Source organism: Engraulis encrasicolus, chromosome 12 (assembly GCF_034702125.1).
Source record: "Engraulis encrasicolus isolate BLACKSEA-1 chromosome 12, IST_EnEncr_1.0, whole genome shotgun sequence".
NCBI classification, from domain to species: domain Eukaryota; kingdom Metazoa; phylum Chordata; class Actinopteri; order Clupeiformes; family Engraulidae; genus Engraulis; species Engraulis encrasicolus.
This window is the reverse complement of record NC_085868.1, coordinates 13,654,813-13,676,609: the sequence shown is the minus strand read 5'-3', so window position 1 is coordinate 13,676,609 and position 21,797 is coordinate 13,654,813. Positions and strand designations below refer to the sequence as shown.

At 46.0% G+C, this 21,797-nt stretch overlaps 1 protein-coding gene across 1 annotated transcript; it reads right to left on the bottom strand.

Moving 5' to 3' along the window:
* Positions 1 to 687: 687 nt before the first annotated feature.
* LOC134460075 (protein FAM240C-like) lies at positions 688 to 8,393 on the bottom strand. The gene is made up of 3 exons (XM_063212547.1): positions 8,259 to 8,393; positions 7,476 to 7,600; positions 688 to 1,987 (listed from the first exon to the last, which is right to left on the bottom strand). Exons 1-3 carry the CDS (start codon positions 8,259 to 8,261, stop codon positions 1,867 to 1,869), a joined length of 249 nt encoding a protein of 82 aa, XP_063068617.1. The 5' UTR covers positions 8,262 to 8,393; the 3' UTR covers positions 688 to 1,866.
* Between the last annotated feature and the right edge of the window lie 13,404 nt (positions 8,394 to 21,797).

Sequence of the window (21,797 nt, the reverse complement as noted above, 5' to 3'; positions counted from 1 at the left end):
CCACACATTACTGCAACTAGACACAGATAATATGAATGAAAAACACACTTTGCCTCTTGGGTTTCCTATATACAAAGTAGGCCTATGTCATTTTGGGGAGGTTAGAAGTCTAGCAGTATGCTCATCATTTGGAAATTCAAATTTTGTGTAGCAGTTGTGTTCTCAGTTCAACTACTGTTGTACAAATGGACAATATTCTATATTGTGCCATTTCCTTAAATGCTCCAGCCACTGGGAGCAATGCCCCCCCTGCCCGCCCCCTCAAACTTCACCCATGGTGCGAATCATTTTTGTGCAATTAGTTTGGCTAATTATCCAATATCATATTTGTGCAACTGTGAGAAGAGTTCAGCAAAAACAGGCAAAGTTACAAGTAATGGCTTCTAGAAAACAGAAAAAAAAACAGCACACACTGTACTAGCCCATATACAATGCTGGCACACTCTGTGATTGTCTTTCATCTGGACACCTGAGACTCTTGTCCCATCAATAACACCCATTAGAGTCAACAATATCACCTTGACCGCAGATGTTCTGACAGGTATATGAACCAACTGTCAGAGTCCGCCCAGCACAGTCTGAGTGATTTGAAGATTATCCTTCACTTTCTCTTGGTACACACAGGCTCTGCACACATCAGTTTTTGTATTTATTCTTTTTTTTTTTTTTAAATATCCTTTCACAAAATCGTCTTTAGACAGCAAGGCGGTAACAAATAGTTACTTTATGACGATGTTATAGATAAAATACTGTTGGATCTCTTAGTTTACTATGCACTTTCCAAGCCAAGAGACATCCTTTTTCATCAATTTACACACTGAATATAACCATATGACATTCATGAATATTATCATCATGATGTTATCATGAATGTCATCATCTTCATACACTGATCTCAATCTTTGCCTGAAGGCCTTTCAAACGCTGACCACCACCATGTTATTTTTTCATAAACAGACCACGATTCCATCTGACACTTGCAGTAATGACCAGTACAGACTATGGCTATGCCTCTTTACGTACATAAATACACATCAGATTATGAGAAGATTGCACGTGCACGTTCAAACGTAAGTAAATCAGATAAACATTTCAAACGTCAACAGAGTGCGCTCCCACCAGCCGTGGTTTCTCAATTCGGACATTCCAAAGCCTCTGTATGAATTAAGTAAGTACAAGTGTATAGTGAAGACCTCGCTAGCGTTGAGCTATGATAGGCATACAGGTTTAAGCTGCTTCTCACGTGATGGTTGTTCTGGAATATTGTCAATCGCTTATCTCTGGAAAGGTGTGGGTGTGTTCAAAACAGCCCAGTACTACTTCAACCACTGACTTGTATATACACCGCCCCACGATCCCGCCCCGTGATTCTTATTGGACAGGCTGTGAAATATCTGATTCCTTTGGGCTCGTCTAAGATTTCCAGACCCAAGTGCGAGCTCACGAAGATTAACAAAGATGCACGAAGCACGAAGGGTCTGTGTGAGAGCCAGGCTAATACAGGTTCATTTCAGTCAATAAATATGTAGCACGGCTTTTCACTTCCTTAAACTCCAGATATTGTCCACCCTAGATGGCCAACCCACAGTGGCATGACATTGTCCAACATATAGATATTAGCCTGGATATGTATGTAGTGGATTATGTCTATGTTATCCATCACAGGGATGAGCTGCTTAACCCCTTGGCGCAGAGCCTATGTTATAACCTTACGGTCACCAAAATTGTAATGGCTTGTAATGTCTTCATCTGTTACTTAAGGCTCCCGGTACTGTCATAGCAATGTTGGTATGATGTAGTTGAGTGTTTTCAGCAAATGGTGAAGAGGTCCGCCGGCGGCGACCCCATCCCATCTGCAGTAAGATGCTACGGAACCGAGATGGCCAGGCTGCGATGGATGCTCTGGGCCTTCTTCACCCTCTCCTCGTCCAGGAGCTCCAGGTGCTGGTTACGAACCTTCAGCCGCTCCACCCACTCATCTCGCAACCTAGCAATGGGGAGGAAGAAAGGTTTGGAGTCAGACAGCAAACGGCAAGGCCAGCATATCACAAATAAAAATGGTAAATGTAAGTTGCTCGTTGTGTGTGTGTGTGTGTGTGTGTGTGTGTGTGTGTGTGTGTGTGTGTGTGTGTGTGTGTGTGTGTGTGTGTGTGTGTCTGTGTCTGTGTCTGTGTCTGTGTCTGTGTCTGTGTCTGTCTGTGTCTGTGTCTGTGTCTGTGTCTGTGTCTGTGTGTGTGTCTGTGTGCATCTTTGTAGGATGACAAAGTTCTTTCCTGACCTCCATGCAACCCGACATCTAAGTGGATGAATAGATGCAAATAGAATGGCAAAGACAAATAGATCAATTGACGGGGAGACAGACAGACAATCACATCAATATGTTTTTTATGTCTAATGAGTGCTTAATTGATGTACGCATATATAAAGCTTGTCCCCAAACAACAACCAGTCCTTAAAAATACCCTCACAATAAAATTTAAAGCAAACACTCCACGCTCCCCATTTGAGCTGGACAAAACCTAATTAGAGAGAGAATTCATTAAAGGCGCTCCCTCCTTTCGCTTGACTGATTATCATTGTGTCACCTCCTCCTCCTCCTCCTCCTCCTCCGCTGGCCCTCCAGTCTGGGGACATCAGCGCCCTCGCTGCAGCTGTGTGACATGTGATCCCAATCACACCTCCCGTATGTCTGTCATCACCCAACAGGGAATGTTAATTGGGGACAGTGGCATCCTCCATGGATCCCGGGACACAAGGCCCAAGGCCTCGTAGCCATTGCCAGGGAAGCCGACAAGGGGGGGACAAAGGGGTCACGTGTCCCGGGCCTAGGCTAAAGAGGGGGCCCAGAATTGGATCCACGTTACATGGCATGTGTTGGGTGTGGGGGCCCCTGTTCACATCATGTCCAGGGGGGCCCGGCGAAATCTGTTATAGCGGTGCTGGTCTTTTCAAACGGGGGGGTTGAGACACACTTGGCTAGAACAAAAACAAAAGGAGGATTTCAAGCAAAGCTGTCTGAATATATAAATTGCCTGCCTGTCACTAATTGCATTACTATAGAATTAGCGGAGACTCAGACGCTGCTGCTCCTCTGTTTGTTCTGCCTCCAGTACAATCTCTTTGCCAAGGCCGCTCTGTTCTTCTGTCCGTTTAAAATTTGTTTTTCTCAATCCTCTCTCTCCTCTCTCTCTCTCTCTCTCTCTCGCTCGCTCGCTCGCTCGCTCACTCACTCACTCACTCACTCACTCACTCACTCACTCACTCACTCACTCACTCACTCACTCACTCACTCACTCACTCACTCACTCACTCACTCACTCACTCACTCACTCACTCACTCACTCACTCACTCACTCACTCACTCACTCACTCACTCACTCACTCACTCACTCACTCACTCACTCACTCACTCGTACCAATTCTCAACCTTTCAAGGACAAGTGCAAACGCATGCATTTAGGGTCTGTATTTCAAACTACTTGTAAATGCACACTTACAGTGTACAGTGCATAACCATTAAGTGATGCCAATACAGACGTGCAGACTCCTCATGCCCAAGTCGTACGCTACAACCGCCCTTTGGCTTCTTGTCCTGTCCTCACACTCACTGCTCTGTGGGTGTGAGCCGCGATCTATACGTTCATTACATGCTTGGAAGGCAGCGTGTCTACTGAGCACTCGTCTATTCAGATAGTCGGAAGGCTGCAAATTCCCATTGATTAGTCTGTGGGTCCCGGAGAGGAGGGATTACTGATTATTTGTAGGTGTGGACCATGTGATAATCCCCTGCTGACCTCACAGCCAGAACATCAGTGCAGCACAGAGGCGCAAGAAGTAGCTACTATGTTGCACAACATATTTATATGTGTAGGCTAGCTATGCATGTACTATGGTCATCAGAAAGTATCAAATCACATTGCTATATCTGGATGAGAATGTAAGGCCTTCTTCAGTTATATGGTGTCCCCTCTACCCCTAGATTGTGAGACCCTGTTGCGTTGTACAACACATTTATATGTGTAGCCAAGCATGTACTAACTATGGTCATCAGAGAGTAATGTCAAATCAGGAGTCTTTGTAGTATTGTAAAGGGACATTGCTATATCTGGAGAACATTTGGGACTATAGCTTCAGGTATTGTTACGACAGGCATGGGCATTTTAGCCTCACAATGTAAGCTCTACTTCAGTTATACTGTATGGCGTCCCCGCTACCCCTTAATTTTGAGACCCTGTCACCTGGATATTCCATGATCTAGCTCTTTTCATTACATTATTACATTACATCACACTTAGCTTTTTTATCCAAAGTTTTCTTACAGATATATTACAGGCTACTGGTTACAGTCCTTGGAGCAGTGTTATGTGCCATGTTAGAAGGCACTTCAAAGTAAAATAAACAGTAATCTCGGCGTCTGCACCTACACTTTTGACCCGTGTATTGCTTGGTGCATCCACTCCCAAAAAAGTAGTAATCACTAATGTACTGGAAAAATGAGGCGCACACAAGGCTTGCATGAAAAATGTATACTGAAGCCGAAATGTTGCAACAGAAGTCAAAGGCTAAAACTGGAACTGTTGCTCTAGTTTTAGCCTCTGACTTCTGATGTAACTTTTCGGCTTCAATATATATTTTTCATACAAGCCTTGTGTGCGCCTCCTTTTCCCTTACCTTTTAGAATGCACTTCAACCATGGATGGAGGTGAAGGGAAAGGTAAGGGCGGGATTCGAACCTGCAACCCTGTGATCTACAGTCCAACTCCCTGAGCCCTACGCCAAGGCTGCCCACACTATCTTGTTATTCTCATTGGCACTGACTTTTCATGACTGCAGTCTATTGCTCATTCTGGGTATGTGTAAGTGTGCTGGGTGAGCAGGATTTTGATCGGATGCAACTTTTAAACCAAAATGGTCTTGACATGTTAGTAAACGGTAGTGCACTATGTGAACCAATGTTATGCCCTCCTCTGCAAATGCTGACTCCTTCTTTTCTCATTCTGGTCACTCTGGCACAACATTCCCACATTCTGGCACAATATTCTCTACCCCATCTGTTTCAAATTTGTACAACTCATCAGCCCGGTACATCGGCTGATTTGTTAAATCACCTGTATGAGGTGAAGAGGCTGTGTGAAATACCGTAACTAAGTGTGAGGGGTAGGCAGGAGAGCCGCCAGTGGGGGCGGACAAAGGGGTCATTTGTCCCGGGCCCAGGTAGAGAGGGGGCCCAATATTGGGTTTCCCTTACATTGTATGTATTGGGTACAGGGCCCTTTCAGATGACTTTGTCCTGGGCCCAGCAAAAGCTGTCAGCGGCCCTGGGGATAGAGGTGGAATTATTGTATGACTTTATTCTTGGAAAAAGGTGGAGAACCAGCATTGTCAAGTGCATTTCAGGACACTAGCATATTCTATAAAGGTGGGTTAGTTTTTTGCCCCCCAAGATTTGGAATGGAATGCAATCCATCACATAATAGAAGTCCTCTGCCGTGGGACTGAGACGAAATCAACAAAACTTTCTCTTCAGATGACTTTGCCAAGCCAACCATGTGTTAGCATTCACAGTCATGCTCTTGATTCTCAGGAAGTGCAAACACTGATAAAATTGGGCTTATACTAAAATGTGAGGCAGGGACGGTGGCAGCCAAGGGGGTGGCCTGGAAACTACAATGGTACCTTGGGAGGAGAGCACACACACACACACACACCTCTGCCAAGGGCAGTCTTGCTGAGCCCCACACAAGACATCATTATATTCATCTTAGCCAGGAGTATTGTAGCTTAATTGCCAAAAAACGAATCAGTTCTATGTTAGGTTCGCCCCAAAACAATTTCATCGCTATCTGTCAATAATGGAGTTTCTCCATGAACAAACTAACACGCAAATTAGTAATCCTGCGCGTGTATGTAGCCGTTCTATCATGGAATTGATCATTCAGAGCGTCAGGCAGTGGTGTAGTCTACGTAGAATGCGGATACAGAGTATACCCACTTCCAAATGTTATGGATTTCAGTATACCCACTTAAAATTGATTGATCCATTATTTAGAATAGCACAAATATAAACAGTATACCCACTTCAAAAAATGCTCAAATATACAGTATACCCACCACAAAAAAGTAGACTACACCACTGGCGTCAGGCCCCCATTCTCCCAGAGTACCAGCGCCGACTGCCCACACGTTATGGACTTCATATCTGGTGGTCCCATTGGCAATGGGCTGGACTGGACTGGACACTGTTGGTTAGGATGTGCACTATCTCTGGACTGCTGAAATTAGAACTCTTGTAAGACTCTGCCGCTTGCCTTGGACACTTTTAAATTCATCTGTACCAAATAAATATGACCTGTTTCAAGCTCATTCCTGGTCTCTGTGCATATTTTTGGTGGTGTACACAGCACTCCTCAGGGTGGTTGATGATGGTAATGGATGCTATCATACAACCTGCACCCCACCAGTACCAAAGCTACCAATAAAAGTAAAAAAAAAAATGTATACTCTCCGTTGTAAAGGCAAGTATGGTATTTAGGTTACACTGGACTACTGCTGCAAGCCACAAGATGAATGTGGGTGAAAGTACATTTTCACTCGGAATCACTGTGATGTTCTAATGCTAATACACAATGCTTATTTCTGTGAGACAAGTACAAAGCTACACATTACATGTACCGGACAACACATTTACATTCAGGTTATTTAAAAGGTAAAAGTGACTTGACATTTCCAGCCAGTACAGATGATGAGCAGCCAAGTCTGTCGTATTGTGGGAAAATTGTTATTGATTAGTTTCTCATGTCCAGGCCACCCGTAGAAGCTGGCAGGTGGGGCAAATGGATCACGTTCCCTGGGCACTGGGTGAGAGGAGGCCCAGAAATTGGGGTTGTATTATACACTGTATGTATTGGGTTAGGGGGGCCCTTTCAGATGACTTTGTCCTCAGCCCGGCTGTCAGCGGCCCTGCGACCACCTGCTGTTACCAGTGCAGTAAATAATGTTATGTCGTCTCATGAAGTGCATAAGAATCAATGATAAACATCAATTACCACCCCACCCCCCCACACAGACACACACACACACACACACCTCCGTCTCTCTCACTACTATGTCTCTCCATCTTTCCCAAATTCTTGGTTTCTCTTCCCCCTCCTCCTCCTCCTCCTCCTCCTCCTCCTCCTCATCTTCCAACTATTTTTTTTTTGGCGGTGTCCTAGTTTATGGCATTGACTTTTCTTTTTTTTTTTTTTGCAATTACAGCCCTCTCTCCATTCAATTATAAGCTGGAGAGAAGTGCACTCACTTGAAGTCAGACATGTCTGCTGTGATGATGGAGTGCTTTTTCCTCCAGACAGAAAAATAATATTAGTGGTGTCTGTAGCTTTGATTAGAGGAGAGAGCGAGAGAGAGAGAGAAAGAGGAGAGAGCGAGAGAGAGAGAAAGATGAAAGAGAGTGAGAGAGAGAAAGAGATACCCACTTTGATAGAGCGCTCCTCTTCTTCCTCACTTCCTCGTGTCCCATCATTTGGCTGTGGCTCTCAATCTTCTCCTCCCAGAACTTTCTCAGCTTGTGCTTGTCGTGGATGCGCGCCAAATTCATTTCCTGGAGAACAATGAGGATGAATTCGCTGAGCCAGGGCAATGCGTCTTCACTTTGCTCTGCTTCTAAGATAGGTACAGTTTAATCAGGTCAGGGTAATTTCTCCTGAGATCACAATTGATCTGGGGAGAGGGCTTACACACATCTTAGATACTGTGACACATGGAAGCCATTCGCCATCGGATATTGGGAATGATAAATCACGAGAGGCGCTGTTATGTAACTGGGAGGACTGACGCGTTTTGATGTATACTTTTTTGAATGCTATTTTATCAGAGGATGTTGAATGAATGACAATTATACAAAGGAGAGCAGTCCCGCTATCACTCTACCTCACATGAACAATTCAGGCCCACGCAAGCATACAAAAGCACGCACACGCACACGCACACACGCACACGCACACGCACACGCACACGCACACGCACACGCACACGCACACGCACACGCACACGCACACGCACACACACACACACACACACGCACACGCACACACGCACACACACTGCATGTGTGCATCTCTAAGTGAATGTCATGATTACTGACAATCATGCAAAAAAAAAAAGACTCACAAGAGTGAAGAAAGACTTACGCAAGAGTCCTAATAACAGGAAGGAAGGACAGAGAGCTATAAATGTGGTGGGAAAAAAAACATTCTTACCATGACGAAGCGGTGGAGAACTGAGGTGGTAGATCAGCAACACATCCCAACCCTGAGCCAGCCACACCGGGTCACATCAGTCACTGGCCACCCCCCTCCTGCTGTGTCACTGTCTCTCCGCTATCTCTCTTTCTCTCCTCGACAGTCACCTCTTCATCTGCCACCGTGGCCCTCTCTCTGTCTCTATATCTACAAAGGGGCAGAGACTGAGAGGCTTTGGTGTGTGTGCGTGTGTGTGTGTGTGTGTGTGTGTGTGTGTGTGTGTGTGTGTGTGTGTGTGTGTGTGTGTGTGTGTGTGTGTGTGTGCGCGCGTGTGCGTGTGCGCGTGTGCGCGTGTGCGCGTGTGCGCGTGTGCGCGTGTGCGCGTGCGCGTGCGCGTGCGTGTGCGTGTGTGTGTGTGCGTGCGTGCGTGCGTGCGTGCGTGCGTGCGTGCGTGCATGCGTGCATAGTCGGCTTTACCAATAGGCAGACCAGGCAACTGCCTAGACCCCCCCCTCCCGGTCACAACTGCCCACTGTAGGGGCCCCCAATAGACAACCGCCCCATGGTAAATGCCAGAGAAAAGGGCCCCCAAGTCTATATTTTGCCTAGGGCCCCCAAATGGGTAGAACTGCCACTGTGTGTGTGAGAGAGAGTCAGAGTGAGTGTGTGTGTGAGAGAGAGTGAGACAGAAAGAAAGAAAGACTTTGACTATATTTATATGAGGAAAGACTGTTCATATTCACTATTGGTATTACAGGTTTTTGGCGGTGCTGTGGCTGTGTGTGGAGTGGAGGGTGTTGGAGGTGGGTTGGGGCAGAGGAGCGGAGGTACTGTAGGTGGCAGTTGTCTCCACCCCATCATCCTGTTTTTATCACGCTCTCCATCCCCCTGGAGAGTAGGGGGATAGAGGCTGGAGGAGTCAGCCCAAATGCCTCTCTTCCCAGCGGAGCTGGCGGAGCTGGCAGCGGGGTTGCCAGATGAGGCTGATGATTTCCAGCCCAAAAAAATGCTCAAAACCCGCCTAGAAGCACACAATCACGCTCAATTCTCTATTGATTTATATGGCAAAAATTGGGCGGGTTTTTCTGCTAAATGCCATTTTTACCCACACACTGACATCCTAAGCAGCCCAATTGGGCAGGAAACTGCCCAATCTGGCAACACTGGCTGGCAGCGGAGCTGCGGGGTTGCAGGCCAGCGGCACACAGGGCTTGTCTGGTGACACTTGCCTTAATGCAGTTCTAATCTGGTGACATAGGCCAGTCTGGGGCTTAGTTCAGGATTAGTCTCTTTTTGTGTGTGTGGAGGATGCAAGTACAACACAGACACACAGCTGTACACACACACACAAACGCTACACACACTGAGCAACACACACTGAGCTACACACACTGAGCTACACACACTGAGCTACACACACAGAGCTACACACACACACGCACGACACGTGGCACACACACACACACACACACACACACACACACACACACACACACACACACACACCGCCCCTTTTCATCACTCTGCCAGAACAAAACAAAAGCAAAAAAATAAAAAAACCCTGCCTTGATCTCTTTCACACTTAGTGTATTTTTCCATAGCGCCATACTGTCACCTTTGGCACATAAGCTACTGAGGTAGCTCTCAAACTGGGCTATGAGTAAGCTAGCTACCTCCCTAGGGTGGATGTCTGGATCAATGATAGGGGTACACAAAGCAACATCCAAGACTGGACTTTCAGGAGAGTTCCGGTATGGACTCGACAACTAATTATCTGTCTATTTCTCAAATAAAAGTATTTCCAGTAAGCCTTCTGTTCTCTTATTAAATATTAGGCCTGTATAACGTGTTAACGTGTCATTTATGGGACAACAATTATATGAAAGCATTCCAAGCCATCTTTAGTGAACGTGTAGTGAGCTGGTTACCATTTGATATCCACTGCTAAACCATGTCTGCCCATAATGACAACATTTTGATTGGGTTGTTTGTAACACACACACACACACACACACACACACACACACACACACACACACACACACACACACACACACACACACACACACACACACACACACACACACACACACACACACACACACACACACACACTCTCTCTCTCTCTCTCGCACTCACTCACACTCACACTCACTCACACACATTCACTCGCACACTCGCACGCACACATACACATGCACACACACACACACACACACACACACTCACACACACACACACACACACTCACACACACACACACACACACACACACACACTCACACTCACACTCACACTCACACTCACACACACAGGTTGATACCTATTTTCTCACCTACTCAACAGCTCGAGCATGCATGATGCCACATCCATCCTTTTCTGAAAAATACTTAAATGTGTAAATGTGCACTTTCATTTCACACTTTACTTTCTCATTTCTCATTGTATGGAAAACTGCAACAAGTTAGAGAACACAACAGATTAACAAAAACTCTTATTTTTCAAACAAAGATAAAGTTGAGAAATTCTTAAAAGCAGCATATTTGTCTCTGGGTGGACCTTCAGTATGTAAGTAATGGCAATAGCTGCAGAATATTTTATGGTGTTATTACTACTTCCTGAAGTTGTTTTGTTGTTGAAGGCCATCGCTGTTTAGTAGGGAACACGGGTGCCCTCGGAAAAAAATAATGTGCAATTATCTGCAGTTAATTGTTGTGCACCACAGCACTAATGATCTTTTTGTTGAGTACTGCTACCATAATTATCTCCCAAAACTTCACCGAAAGCTTTCAACAAATATAATAATGACTTAATGTAGTGACTAATTGACCCCTTGTTTGAAAATGGAGGGCTAATCCATTCTTTTATGAAGACTGTCTTTAATCTCACAATTACTGCGTCATTGATTAGTCACAGCTTTGATTGATTTAATGATCCCCCACCCCACCCCCCCACCCAAGTCTCCTGTATATTTCCATCATTTCAGCTTCTGTGTTTCTGATTATTACCGAAAATGCATGTTTTTTTAGATAACAAATGTATACTATTTAGTTGAACAGCCAATTCAACGAGTCTGCTTTGTGGATATTTTTGTTTTGGGGGGAATCAAATAATGTAGCCTATTTGTGTGGCTGTTCTCTCAAAACCTATTTACTACTCAGTCAGTTGAATCAGCCCTGTAGAGCCTGATTATCATCGACTTTCAAATCTCTTTGAGACTTGGTCTGACCAAGAGCATAACAATTAATGTTTCCCAAACGGCACAGGGTTTACACTTGATTTTAAGTTTTAAAGTAGAACGGGAAGTTTGACACCTTGCAATGTGCAACACTGGGCGCTTATCTTTGTCTTGATTATAAATAAAAAAGCACTCCATTTTTTTTCCTTTTTTTTATCACCTTGGCTACCATGCTACAATGGATAACTACTGCCATATTCTCTCTCTCTCTCTCTCTCTCTCTCTCTCTCTCTCTCTCTCTCTCTCTCTCTCTCTCTCTCTCTCTCTCTCTCTCTCTCTCTCTCTCTCTCTCTCTCTCTCTCTCTCTCTCTCTCTCCCCCCGCCTCTCTCTCTCTGCTACCATTAAACTGTAGGTTTTGAGTTTGAGGTTTAGTCTTGAGCTGTCATCCTCTTCCTAGCCTGTATATGCTTCAGAAATGTCAAACTAGTAGATCTTACTGAATTCTACAGAACAATTCCGTTTTACTGGAAAAAAGCCCACACTTTGGAGGAAAAACTAATGTGCTGATGGAAAATGTGTTGTCATATCAAAGGCTATACCCATTTGGAGAGAACACTGTAGTGTAGCGGGATACCATTTGACACAGGGAAGCCCACAGAGGGACAAAGGGGTTAGTTGTCTTGGTCCTATGGGGGGTGCGGAAGCGTAGCTCAGAAATGGGTTGTCATTAAATTGTAGGCTATGTATTGGGTGGGGGGTACCTTTCGGAATGATGACTTTGTTCTGGGCCCGGCCAAAGCTGTCAGCGGCCCTGATTTGACATTTCATCACAAAAGTTATTGTGAAGTTGAGTTGGAGAGTTTTGTCGATCGTGCCTCTGAGCCACCGAGGGTGACAGTCAGTCACTGGAGGCAGGCAGTCTGAACTTTTTCGGTCTTTAAACAATGACTTCTATCTGGGACCAGAGGACGTGGAAGTCAAACGGAAGGTATGAGAAAGCTGCCGTTTCACCCTGTCAGCTGTGCCCTGGCTGGATTTGAGGAGAAGTCACTTGGGTGTGACACTGTGCTTCTGAAAAGCAAGCAACTGCACAAAGGGTTGGGTCAACCTAGCGCTTTGCAAATCCACGGAAGAGGCATAGAGATCATTTCAGAGTATGTGAGGGGTATAGGAGTCAAACATACGGTGCATGGGGCTGTGACGATAGGGTAAAAGGGTGAGGAAAAGCCCTAATAAAATTTTCTGGAATAAATTTGATTTGAGGGGGCAAGAGCAATAAAATATAATAAAATAAAGGCAAGCTCTGCAAAAATTCTGCTGTCTGTCTTTTAGCACTTTTGCTCATGACCCTGGCCCTTTTTTTATCGCCCTGTCCGACTACTACGACTTGCTGAACCACGCCGTGCCTTTTCAGTCCACTTTATTTACCATGCATCACTTGGAGATGCAGCCTGCGGCAAAGTGCACCTGCTGGTTCGGGGAGAAGCTCCGTCTCAGAATTTATGATTCCTGTGGATTTCATCATTGCCCTCCTTTAAAACAGCCCAGCAGGCTGAGGGTCCGGACTACGAGGAAGGAGCTAAGTCAGAAGTCAGTGACTGTCTGTGCTACTTCCTTACTCCATCTAACTCTAACTCTAACTCTAACTCTAGAACTCTGTCTCTTTTTTGCTTTTTAATGCAGATGAACATTTTTAATCAAAAGAACTTTTTGAAATGGCTCATCCCTTACCCTCTTTTGCATTCTCTCTCTTTTGCATCCTCTCTCTCTCTCTCTCTCTCTCTCTCTCTCTCTCTCTCTCTCTCTCTCTCTCTCTCTCTCTCTCTCTCTCTCTCTTTCACACACACACACACTCTCCTTCCCTGTCTATCTTTTCCCCTCTTTTTATCATTCTTTATCTCTCTCTGTCTCTCTCGTTTTCTTTCTCCTTCCTCTTTCTTCTCTCTCTCTCTCTTCTCCTCATCCTCCTCCTCCTCTCTCTGTCTTTCACACTCTCCTCCCCTGTCTATCTTTTCCCCTCTGTTTATCATTCTTTCTCTCTTTCTCTCTCTCTCTCTCTCTCTCTCTCTCTCTCTCTCTCTCTCTCTCTCTCTCTCTCTCTCTCTCTCTCTCTCTCTCTCCCACTCTCCCTCCTCCTACGGCCGGCCCGGACATCTGACACCAGAGCGGTGAGCAGGGAGCTGAGCCCAGCCGAGCCAAGCAGGGTGGTGGAGTGGATTATCGGGCCAACTTAATAGACTGAAATGTGTGTCTCTCCCCCAGCACCCCCCACCCCCCCCCCGTTAATTCACTGAGAATGCGTCTGGCCGGTGCAAGGTGGTTATCAGCTGCTCTCGGTGTGTGCTCTGATCTGCTCTGTCACTGCACAAGTGGCCGACCACTCTGGAGCGTGATCTTTGAGTAACAGACGTCTCATCCATCATCCTTTCAACTCTGTCATTAACGTTATCCTATGAGCATTCAGTTTTACTGGCACTAGCTTGGAACTGATCTACTAGGCTGGAGACAGAGGGTAGGATGGCCCTCATTATTATATCCTGAGTCTCTCTGCGTCTGTGTTTGTATCGGTGGCTAGACTTTTGTATTCTGCAGAGCTAAACAGCCTGACTCAAATTGAATTGAATTTCTGTCCCTTCCCAAGATGCTCTCCCTGATCAATGCTGTTGATGAGGCATTGAAAGCACTGGGCATGCATGCAGTCAGCCTCTCCCAATGCATGTCCGTCGCCTCTTAAAGCAGTACTACACAACTTTTGCCAACCGACTTGCCAGACAACTAAAATTCAGAAAATTGAACGGAGAGTCGGTTAACCTCCTACTGATTTATGAAGAGGATTTATTTCTGTACCACAGACAGTGTGGTTTGTTTACAATGTTCCAATGTCCAAGAACTGTCTGCCATATTGTGACTGACCAGATTGTCAGGCCTTCCCTCACATACTCTTTCACACAGATGACTCACCGGATTAAAAAAAAAAAAAAGTTAACCACTGAATGAATGCTATGTGACTGCTATGTGCTATGTGAATGCTATGTGACTGAAACATTGTTGTATTGGTGTGCATGGCATTCCGGTCACATTGTAAAAAAAGTGTGTGTCTTTCTTCTCTTTCCAATGTCTTTTAATGTACAAACATGGAGAAGCCTCCATAGCCTGAGGGGAAAAAAGCTAAATCAATATTTTTATTTGCTTTTTTATGGAAGACAACTGCGCTCATCCAGCACAAGCCATCTGGCTCTGCCATCCAGTCGCTCTAGGTACTCCCAGTCAAGATTGTTCTCCGTTGTAGTACCCAAGTGGTGGAACAGTCTCCCAGAGGCAGCAAGACTGAGCACATCTCTTGCAGCTTTCAAGAAACAACTAAAGACATTCCTCTTTCGAGAGAATCTACTAGACTAATGCTTGAACTGGCCTTGCCCCAGGGCAGACTCCTGACATGATGTTTAGTTTAGTTTGTGAGTGTGTGTTTGTGTGTGTGTGTACTCGTTATTTACTTTTATATTTAAACAAACAAAAAAAACAAACAAAAAAAACAACTAACCCCTCTTTGCAACTGCACTTGTTGTTCTGTATATCTCCTGTGCACTTTGTATTTGCTTGTGATGTTGGCTTGATTATGTCCTCTTTTGAAAGTCGCTTTGGTTATAAAGCGTCTGCCAAATGCAATGTAATGTAATGTAATGTAATGGTTTGTATATTGGTTTTCCTAGGTTTAGCTGTTGGGTGTTTCAATTCTAATGATGATGTAAGGTTCTAACTTCTTCTGTGGTAATACAAACGTTTGCTACCATACCAGCAGAGAGAGGGAAAGACGGAGGGAGGGAGGGAGAGAGAGAGAGAGAAATGATATGAGATAAAGAGGGAGACACACACCGAGAGAAGCGCAGGGAGCAAAGCCAAAACAGTGGAGTCACCTGGGACAAACAGGAGCTCATTTTTGGGACAGATCAGACGACGGAGTTAGCACGTGTTGGCATGATGCGGCATGGGCGCCTCAACAAAGAGAGAGAAGAGCGTGTGTGAACAAGTAGCACACAGGAGAGAGGGGATGAGTGATGGATCCATCAGCCCCTGCCAAAGCTGCACATCCATTCCCCACCCAACTCCATCAGAACCGACAGCAGCTCCGGCCTCACTCTCCCCCCACTGTCCTATCTCTACCGCAGCGAGTACAGTATTAGCACTAGCCTTCTCCAGCCTAACCACTCACCACCCACATACAGTACACCATTCCCTATACGTTGCCATCCCCAGGGGCGGTCCTATGGGGCAGGCCGACCGGGCAATCGTAACCCCCCTCGCCCAACCACCAAACCCCACCCACAAACGACATTCACTATAAACATGCTATAATAGTTATATAATAGTATAGTTATAAACATATTAACAATTGTTTTAAAACTGTTATGTATACACTATTACCACATTGTTATAGAAATAACATTATTATTCATGTTTTTGTCAGTTATTATTGGTGGTTTTTGCCGATTTTTGCACAGGGCGGGGCCATCGCTGTGCCACTGCCCATCCCTCCCTCAATGACAACTCTCATCACCACCCCTTTCCTCACCACTCCCATCTCTACTCTCCTATCTCCACCACAGCAAGTACGGTAATAGCACCATCCCTCTTCAGACTTCCTACCCAGCACCCCTCCCACCACCACCACTAACCACCCTCACCCACCCCCTCCTGCCACTATTACCGTTGGTAACCATTCTCCCATGCCTCCCTCAGCAAGTGCTACCAAAACATCCCGCTCCCCTCAACACCATTAACAATCCAACCAACCTCCACCTCGACCCCTTGGTGAGTGTTCGTTTGGCTAGTAAGATTAACATCTACTAGCCATTTTGGCTGGTGATGAAAAAGGTTAATTTAGAGTCCTGCTCCACCCCCTCGGCTGCCCACCATCCCCCAATGCCGCTGTTCTCCCATGCCTCCACTTGGAAAGTGTCCTCGCAGCCAGCTGCCATCACTCTCTCCTCCCCTCCCCTCCCCTCCCCTCTCCTCTCCTCTCCTCTCCTCTCCTCTCCTCTCCTCTCCTCTCCTCTCCTCTCCTCTCCTCTCCTCTCCTCTCCTCTCCTCTCCCCTCCCCAAATTCTAAGTATTCATTATGACTGGGAAAATTGCACTTTTCATACATGAAAAGGGGGATCTTCTACATGGTCCGCCATTTTGAATTCCCAAAAATAGCCATTTTTAGCTGCAAAAATGACTCTACTTGGACCATACTAGAAAATATTTGTTTATTACTTAGAAAACATACAGTTTTAGTTGCAGTACCTTTTTTGACCATTTCCTGCACAGTGTACCTTTAACACTAAAATAACTAGAACACTAAAACAAAACACTAAAATAGCACCAAACCACAGAAACTGTATGTCTGATATGGTGACGTTTGAAGGCCCGATGTTTATATTTCGCCTAGGGCCCCAAAATGACTAGATCCGCACCTGTCTCACCACCACCACCACCACCACCGCTGACACTGTTTCTCCTCCTATGCCTCCCTCGGCACGGCGGGCGGGTGCTACCGACAGCCAACTGCTGCGATAAGAGCCCTTAATGTCAGCGCGCTGAGAGAACAGCAAAATGGAAATGACCTCATCGTTGGCCTAGTGTGCTGCCCTGCGACCGCCTGCAGCACCCATGGGGATGGGCAGCTCAGGCTTGCACTGTACTGCCAGAGATTATTTAAGTATATAGAGATATGCCAATGTAATAGGTTGCTATAGGCACCTAACGTGACCAGGTTCCGGTCTGCCTAAAGGGGCGTGTCATAATACTCCTAGCATTGAATAGAACAGTCCTTAGGTCTGCCTAAAGGGGGATTTCCCCCCCTCCCCCTTGCAATAATAGAACCCGGAAACACTGGGCCAATGGAACCTCTCTCTCTCTTCTCTCTCTGGTACTGCCCTACTCTGCCCTACTCTGCCTTGCATGAGAAAGGGAACGGGCAAAACGGTGTTAGTGGCCCTGTATGTGTGTGTGTGTGTGTGTGTAGTGTATGGTGTAGTGTGTAGGCTCTCTCTCTCTCTCTCTCTCTCTCTCTCTCTCTCTCTCTCTCTCTCTCTCTCTCTCTCTCTCTCTCTCTCTCTCTCTCTCTCTCTCTCTCTCTCTCTCTCTCTCTCTCTGTGTGTATGTGCATACTGTATTGAGTGTGACATGGGTTGCGTGTAGTCTGAGTGTTTGTGTGTGACTGCATGCATTTAGTGTGTGTCTCTGTGTGTGTGTTGTGTGTGTGTGTGTGCGTGTGTGCGTGTAGACTAGAGAGCTGGCGAGGCGGAGCCACAGAGGTCACGGCAGGTCGCGTCACACATTACTCTGCAGCCGCCGCCAGCCGGATAACAAGATTGAACTCCGACCGCGCCGAGCAGCACTTAACTCCAGAGCCGACCAGTGGAAATGACCAAGCCTGAAACAGCCAGCCAGCCAGCCAGCCAGCCAAGCAACCAAGCAGGCCGCCAAGGAGGCAGTCAGCTAACAATCCCAAGGCTAATGGGGAGGTCTGAGAAGTTGATGTAGTGTTAGATGTGGGGAATGGGGAATTCAGTAGGAGAGAGAAGGAGCAGGAGAGTGTCTATAGGAAAGGGTGGATGTTATTGGTATACGCAGGGTGCGATTTGTAGGGGGGGATGGGGGGGGTTTGTTCCCCCTTCTGGTCTTGATATCGCCACTTTTTCTACATGATTTTATCACAGTTCAATGTAATTCCATTGATATTGCTTAAAATCTGAAACATATCCTCCCTTCTGGTTTTCTGACAAATCGCACCCTGTGTATACGTGTATATATGTAGTAGTTAGCAGGCCCGTCGACAGGGGTACCCAAACGGGTCGGTTGTCCTCCTGGGTCCAGGGTTGATGGGATCCTGCGTGCGTGCATGCATGCATATTTGTTAAGGACGATATATCACAACAAGAGACACATGCACTAAACAACAATGGCCACTGCATGTGAGTTCATTCGTGTGTACAGTATACAGTATGTGCTAGTGTTCATGAATTTTGTTCTATATCAGTGTGTACATGCCTGTGTATGTCAGTGTCAGAGAGACAGCGTGCGTGAGTGCGTGCGTGCGTGCGTATATGGGAGGAAAAATAGGAGGGCAGGAGTCGAAAAGGACAGTCAGGCAGGCAGGTAGGTGAGAGTGGAGTGTGTGTGTGTCTGTGTGTGTCTGTGTGCGCAAGGCTGAATTAAATGCACAGGGCAGGGAGCCCTCAATTGTCCAAAAGTCAACAATTGCAGAATTATGGCAAGATGGGATATTGAGAATTCATTTTTAAATCTTGTTTTTCCTCTCCACAATTGGCAGACATGGGCTATGTCTCAAATGACGCACTTTTGTCAGTGCACAGTGCACACAGTGCACTGAGGTCTTTAATGCATAGTGTCCTAGAAAAAATTGAGCACTATGCACTGTGCCCTCGCTGGAAGTGACGGATGAGCATGGCATTAGCTTGCCAAAATATGAGTTGGCTACTGTTTACGATGCACAGCGTCTGGTGCTTGTATTTCCATGTCCTTCACCCCAAAGGACAACAATCACACATACAATACTTTGGTTGGCATGAAAAGGTTGGTGTCCCATCAACATGACTTACAGAATTAAGAGACTGTTGACCAAACTCTTCTACTGAACTGAATGCCACATTTCCCCCGTGTCATTGTCAACATGGCCGCCGTTTAGTGCGTGCAGTGTCCATCATTAAAGCACTGCATTTTTCCGAAATTGTTAGGGGATCATCCTGGCACTTTCAGTGCACTGGCTCAACTGAAATGTTCAGCGTGAGCGCCCTAGGCACTGAAAAACAGTGCCCGAAGTGCACAAGTGCGGCATTTGAGACACGGCCATGGATTCCTAGCTCGCTCTTATGACACTGTCTATGTAATTTTGTTGGAAAATTTGCCTTTCAGGGGGCCCCACAGTAACCTGGAGCCTATAGGGGACCCAGGCCATCTTAACCCGGGCCTGCGTGTGTGTGTTGGCGACAGGCAGCTGAGTAACAGTGGCAGGGCAGAGCGGCTGTGGAGTTAGAACTGATCGTTTTAATCAGATGCCCCTGATGGCCGCAATTGTTTGGGTGCCATCTATTCTCAGACCTCTTCTCAGACCCATCTCTCTCTCTCTCTCTCTTGCTCTCTCTCTTTCTCACGCTCTCTCTCTCTCGCGCTCTCCCTCGCTCTCTCTCTGTCGCTGATGTTCTTAGACCCTCTCTCTGATTATAGTGATTGCGTGAGTGTGCGCGCGTGCGTGCGTGCGTGCGTGTCATGTGTATGCATGTGTGTGTTTGTGTGTGTGCGCGCGTGCGTACGCGCTTCGTGTGTATGCTATTTTGTGAGCATCATTGTCCAAACATGCTTTTCTGAGCATCTTTTTTTATTGTGTTTATGCATCTGTGGGTGTGTGTGTGCATGTGTGTGTGTCTATTTTTTTGCAGATTTTGTGGTTCTTTGCGCATATAAGCCTGATGACAGCAGGACGTTCTTTGTGTTGTGTCAGCGAGTGACAATGGTTCGTGATAAAAAGCCTTTATATCTGACGACCTCGAGGGTTGCGAGTGCGCAGTATGTTGTGTTGTGAGCATGTATTTTGTGTGTATGTGCTGGTGTTTGTGCAAAGAGAAAAACATTATGCCGTGTTAAAAGGAAGGAAACTGTGGCTCCAGGCTTTTATGCAAAGGAAAGCAGTTAACGCAGTCACAGCCGAGCGCACTGAAAACAGAAAGCAAAGCAGAAGCTGTAATAACTAACGATGGTAAAGGGCTTTCAGCAGTGCTGATATTACTGCTGTGAATAGGAAACTGTGGTTGCTGTGTTGCTCCTGGCTAAAGGCAGCAAACTAACGAATGCTAGGAAGAAAAAAATACTGTAGATATGCTGGTGCAAAGATCAGGGATGCAGTGATGATGGTAATGAGGGTAGTGATGATGATAATGGTGGTGACGATGTCGACGATGATGATGATAATGGCAGCAATATCCTTTACTTCTATGACACGCCTCAAAAAGATTGCAGGTTCAACATAATGATGATGCTGATGGTGATGATGATGAGGGCGATGAAGATGACGACAGCAAGGATGATGATGATGATGATGATGATGATGATGATGATGATGATGATGATGATGATGGATAGCAAGGATGATGATTATGATGGCAATAACCTTTTACTTGTATGACATATGTCATAGAAAGATCACAGCTTAAACAGTGGCCACAGGCCACGGGAGATACCAAACACATGACAAGGCTTTTTATAGCACCGTAGCGTCAGAGAACTCCACCAGGTCAGGTTGCGGCGGAGAAGTCCACTGATGTCATGGCTCCAGTCCCAGGAGAGTCTGCCAGTCCTAGAGTATTCAAAAAATGCCAGAGTGAGTCCCCCCTCTGTCGAGATATAGGGGGAAGGGATTCGTGCCGTCAAAGTCTTTGAGTAGGGCAGTTAAGTTTAGCCCACACTGGGCAGGTAAGCATTGCTCTTTAAAGGTATGTCAAAGGATTGTGGCAGGGTAGTCTGTGTCACTGGGGAATAGCACAGGAAGGCTGTCTGCTTCTCTGATCCTTCTGGGTATAGGATTGAACAAGGACCAAAAGAGTATACGCCTACCCAGGCATTTTTGGCATGCTCCCTACTAAATTGTGTGACGGTGGCCCACTGAGAACGATCGGCCCCACCGGGAAAATGCCCTCCATGCCAGATGACCTGTCCAGACCTGGTGATACCTCGGCAAGCCTCAGGAGGATGATCTTAGTGGATCTACTGGACTGAGCAGGAATGCAAAGGGACCGTGTGTCAGTGAAATGCTATATATCCACTTCATCCATTTTAAAACCAGACGTAATACCAAACTCTTTGCAGATGCTTTCAACCAACCCATTCCCAGACCTGAGTATTTCATCACATTATTTTTTATAACCATTATTTTATTTCATGTAGGTATTGCTACTGATACTTCTCTCTTCATAGTAATGTTAAATGCCATATTTTCTGTTCGCTATTTTCATTTTTCATGATCATTTGCAAAGCGCATTGGGTTACAGTACTGTGCCTTGGCTTCCCCGGATATTCAGAGGTCTGGCCTTCCCATGATATTGTGTACCATGGGCTGAATCTTAAAAAGCTTTCGGTACAGACGGACACAAAGACAGGCAGGCAGAGTGGCTCACGTATGTATTGATGAATGGGTAGAGAGAACAGTAAGCCCATTCGTGTGGATAAATCCATACTGTAGATACGTACTGCAGATCCATATTATCATGTCAAAGAGAGAGAGAGAGAGAGAGAGAGAGAGAGAGAGAGAGCTATGTATGTGAAGGTGGGAAAGGGAGGGTGAAATAAAGGGATGATAGAAAGGGGGAGGAAGGGAAGA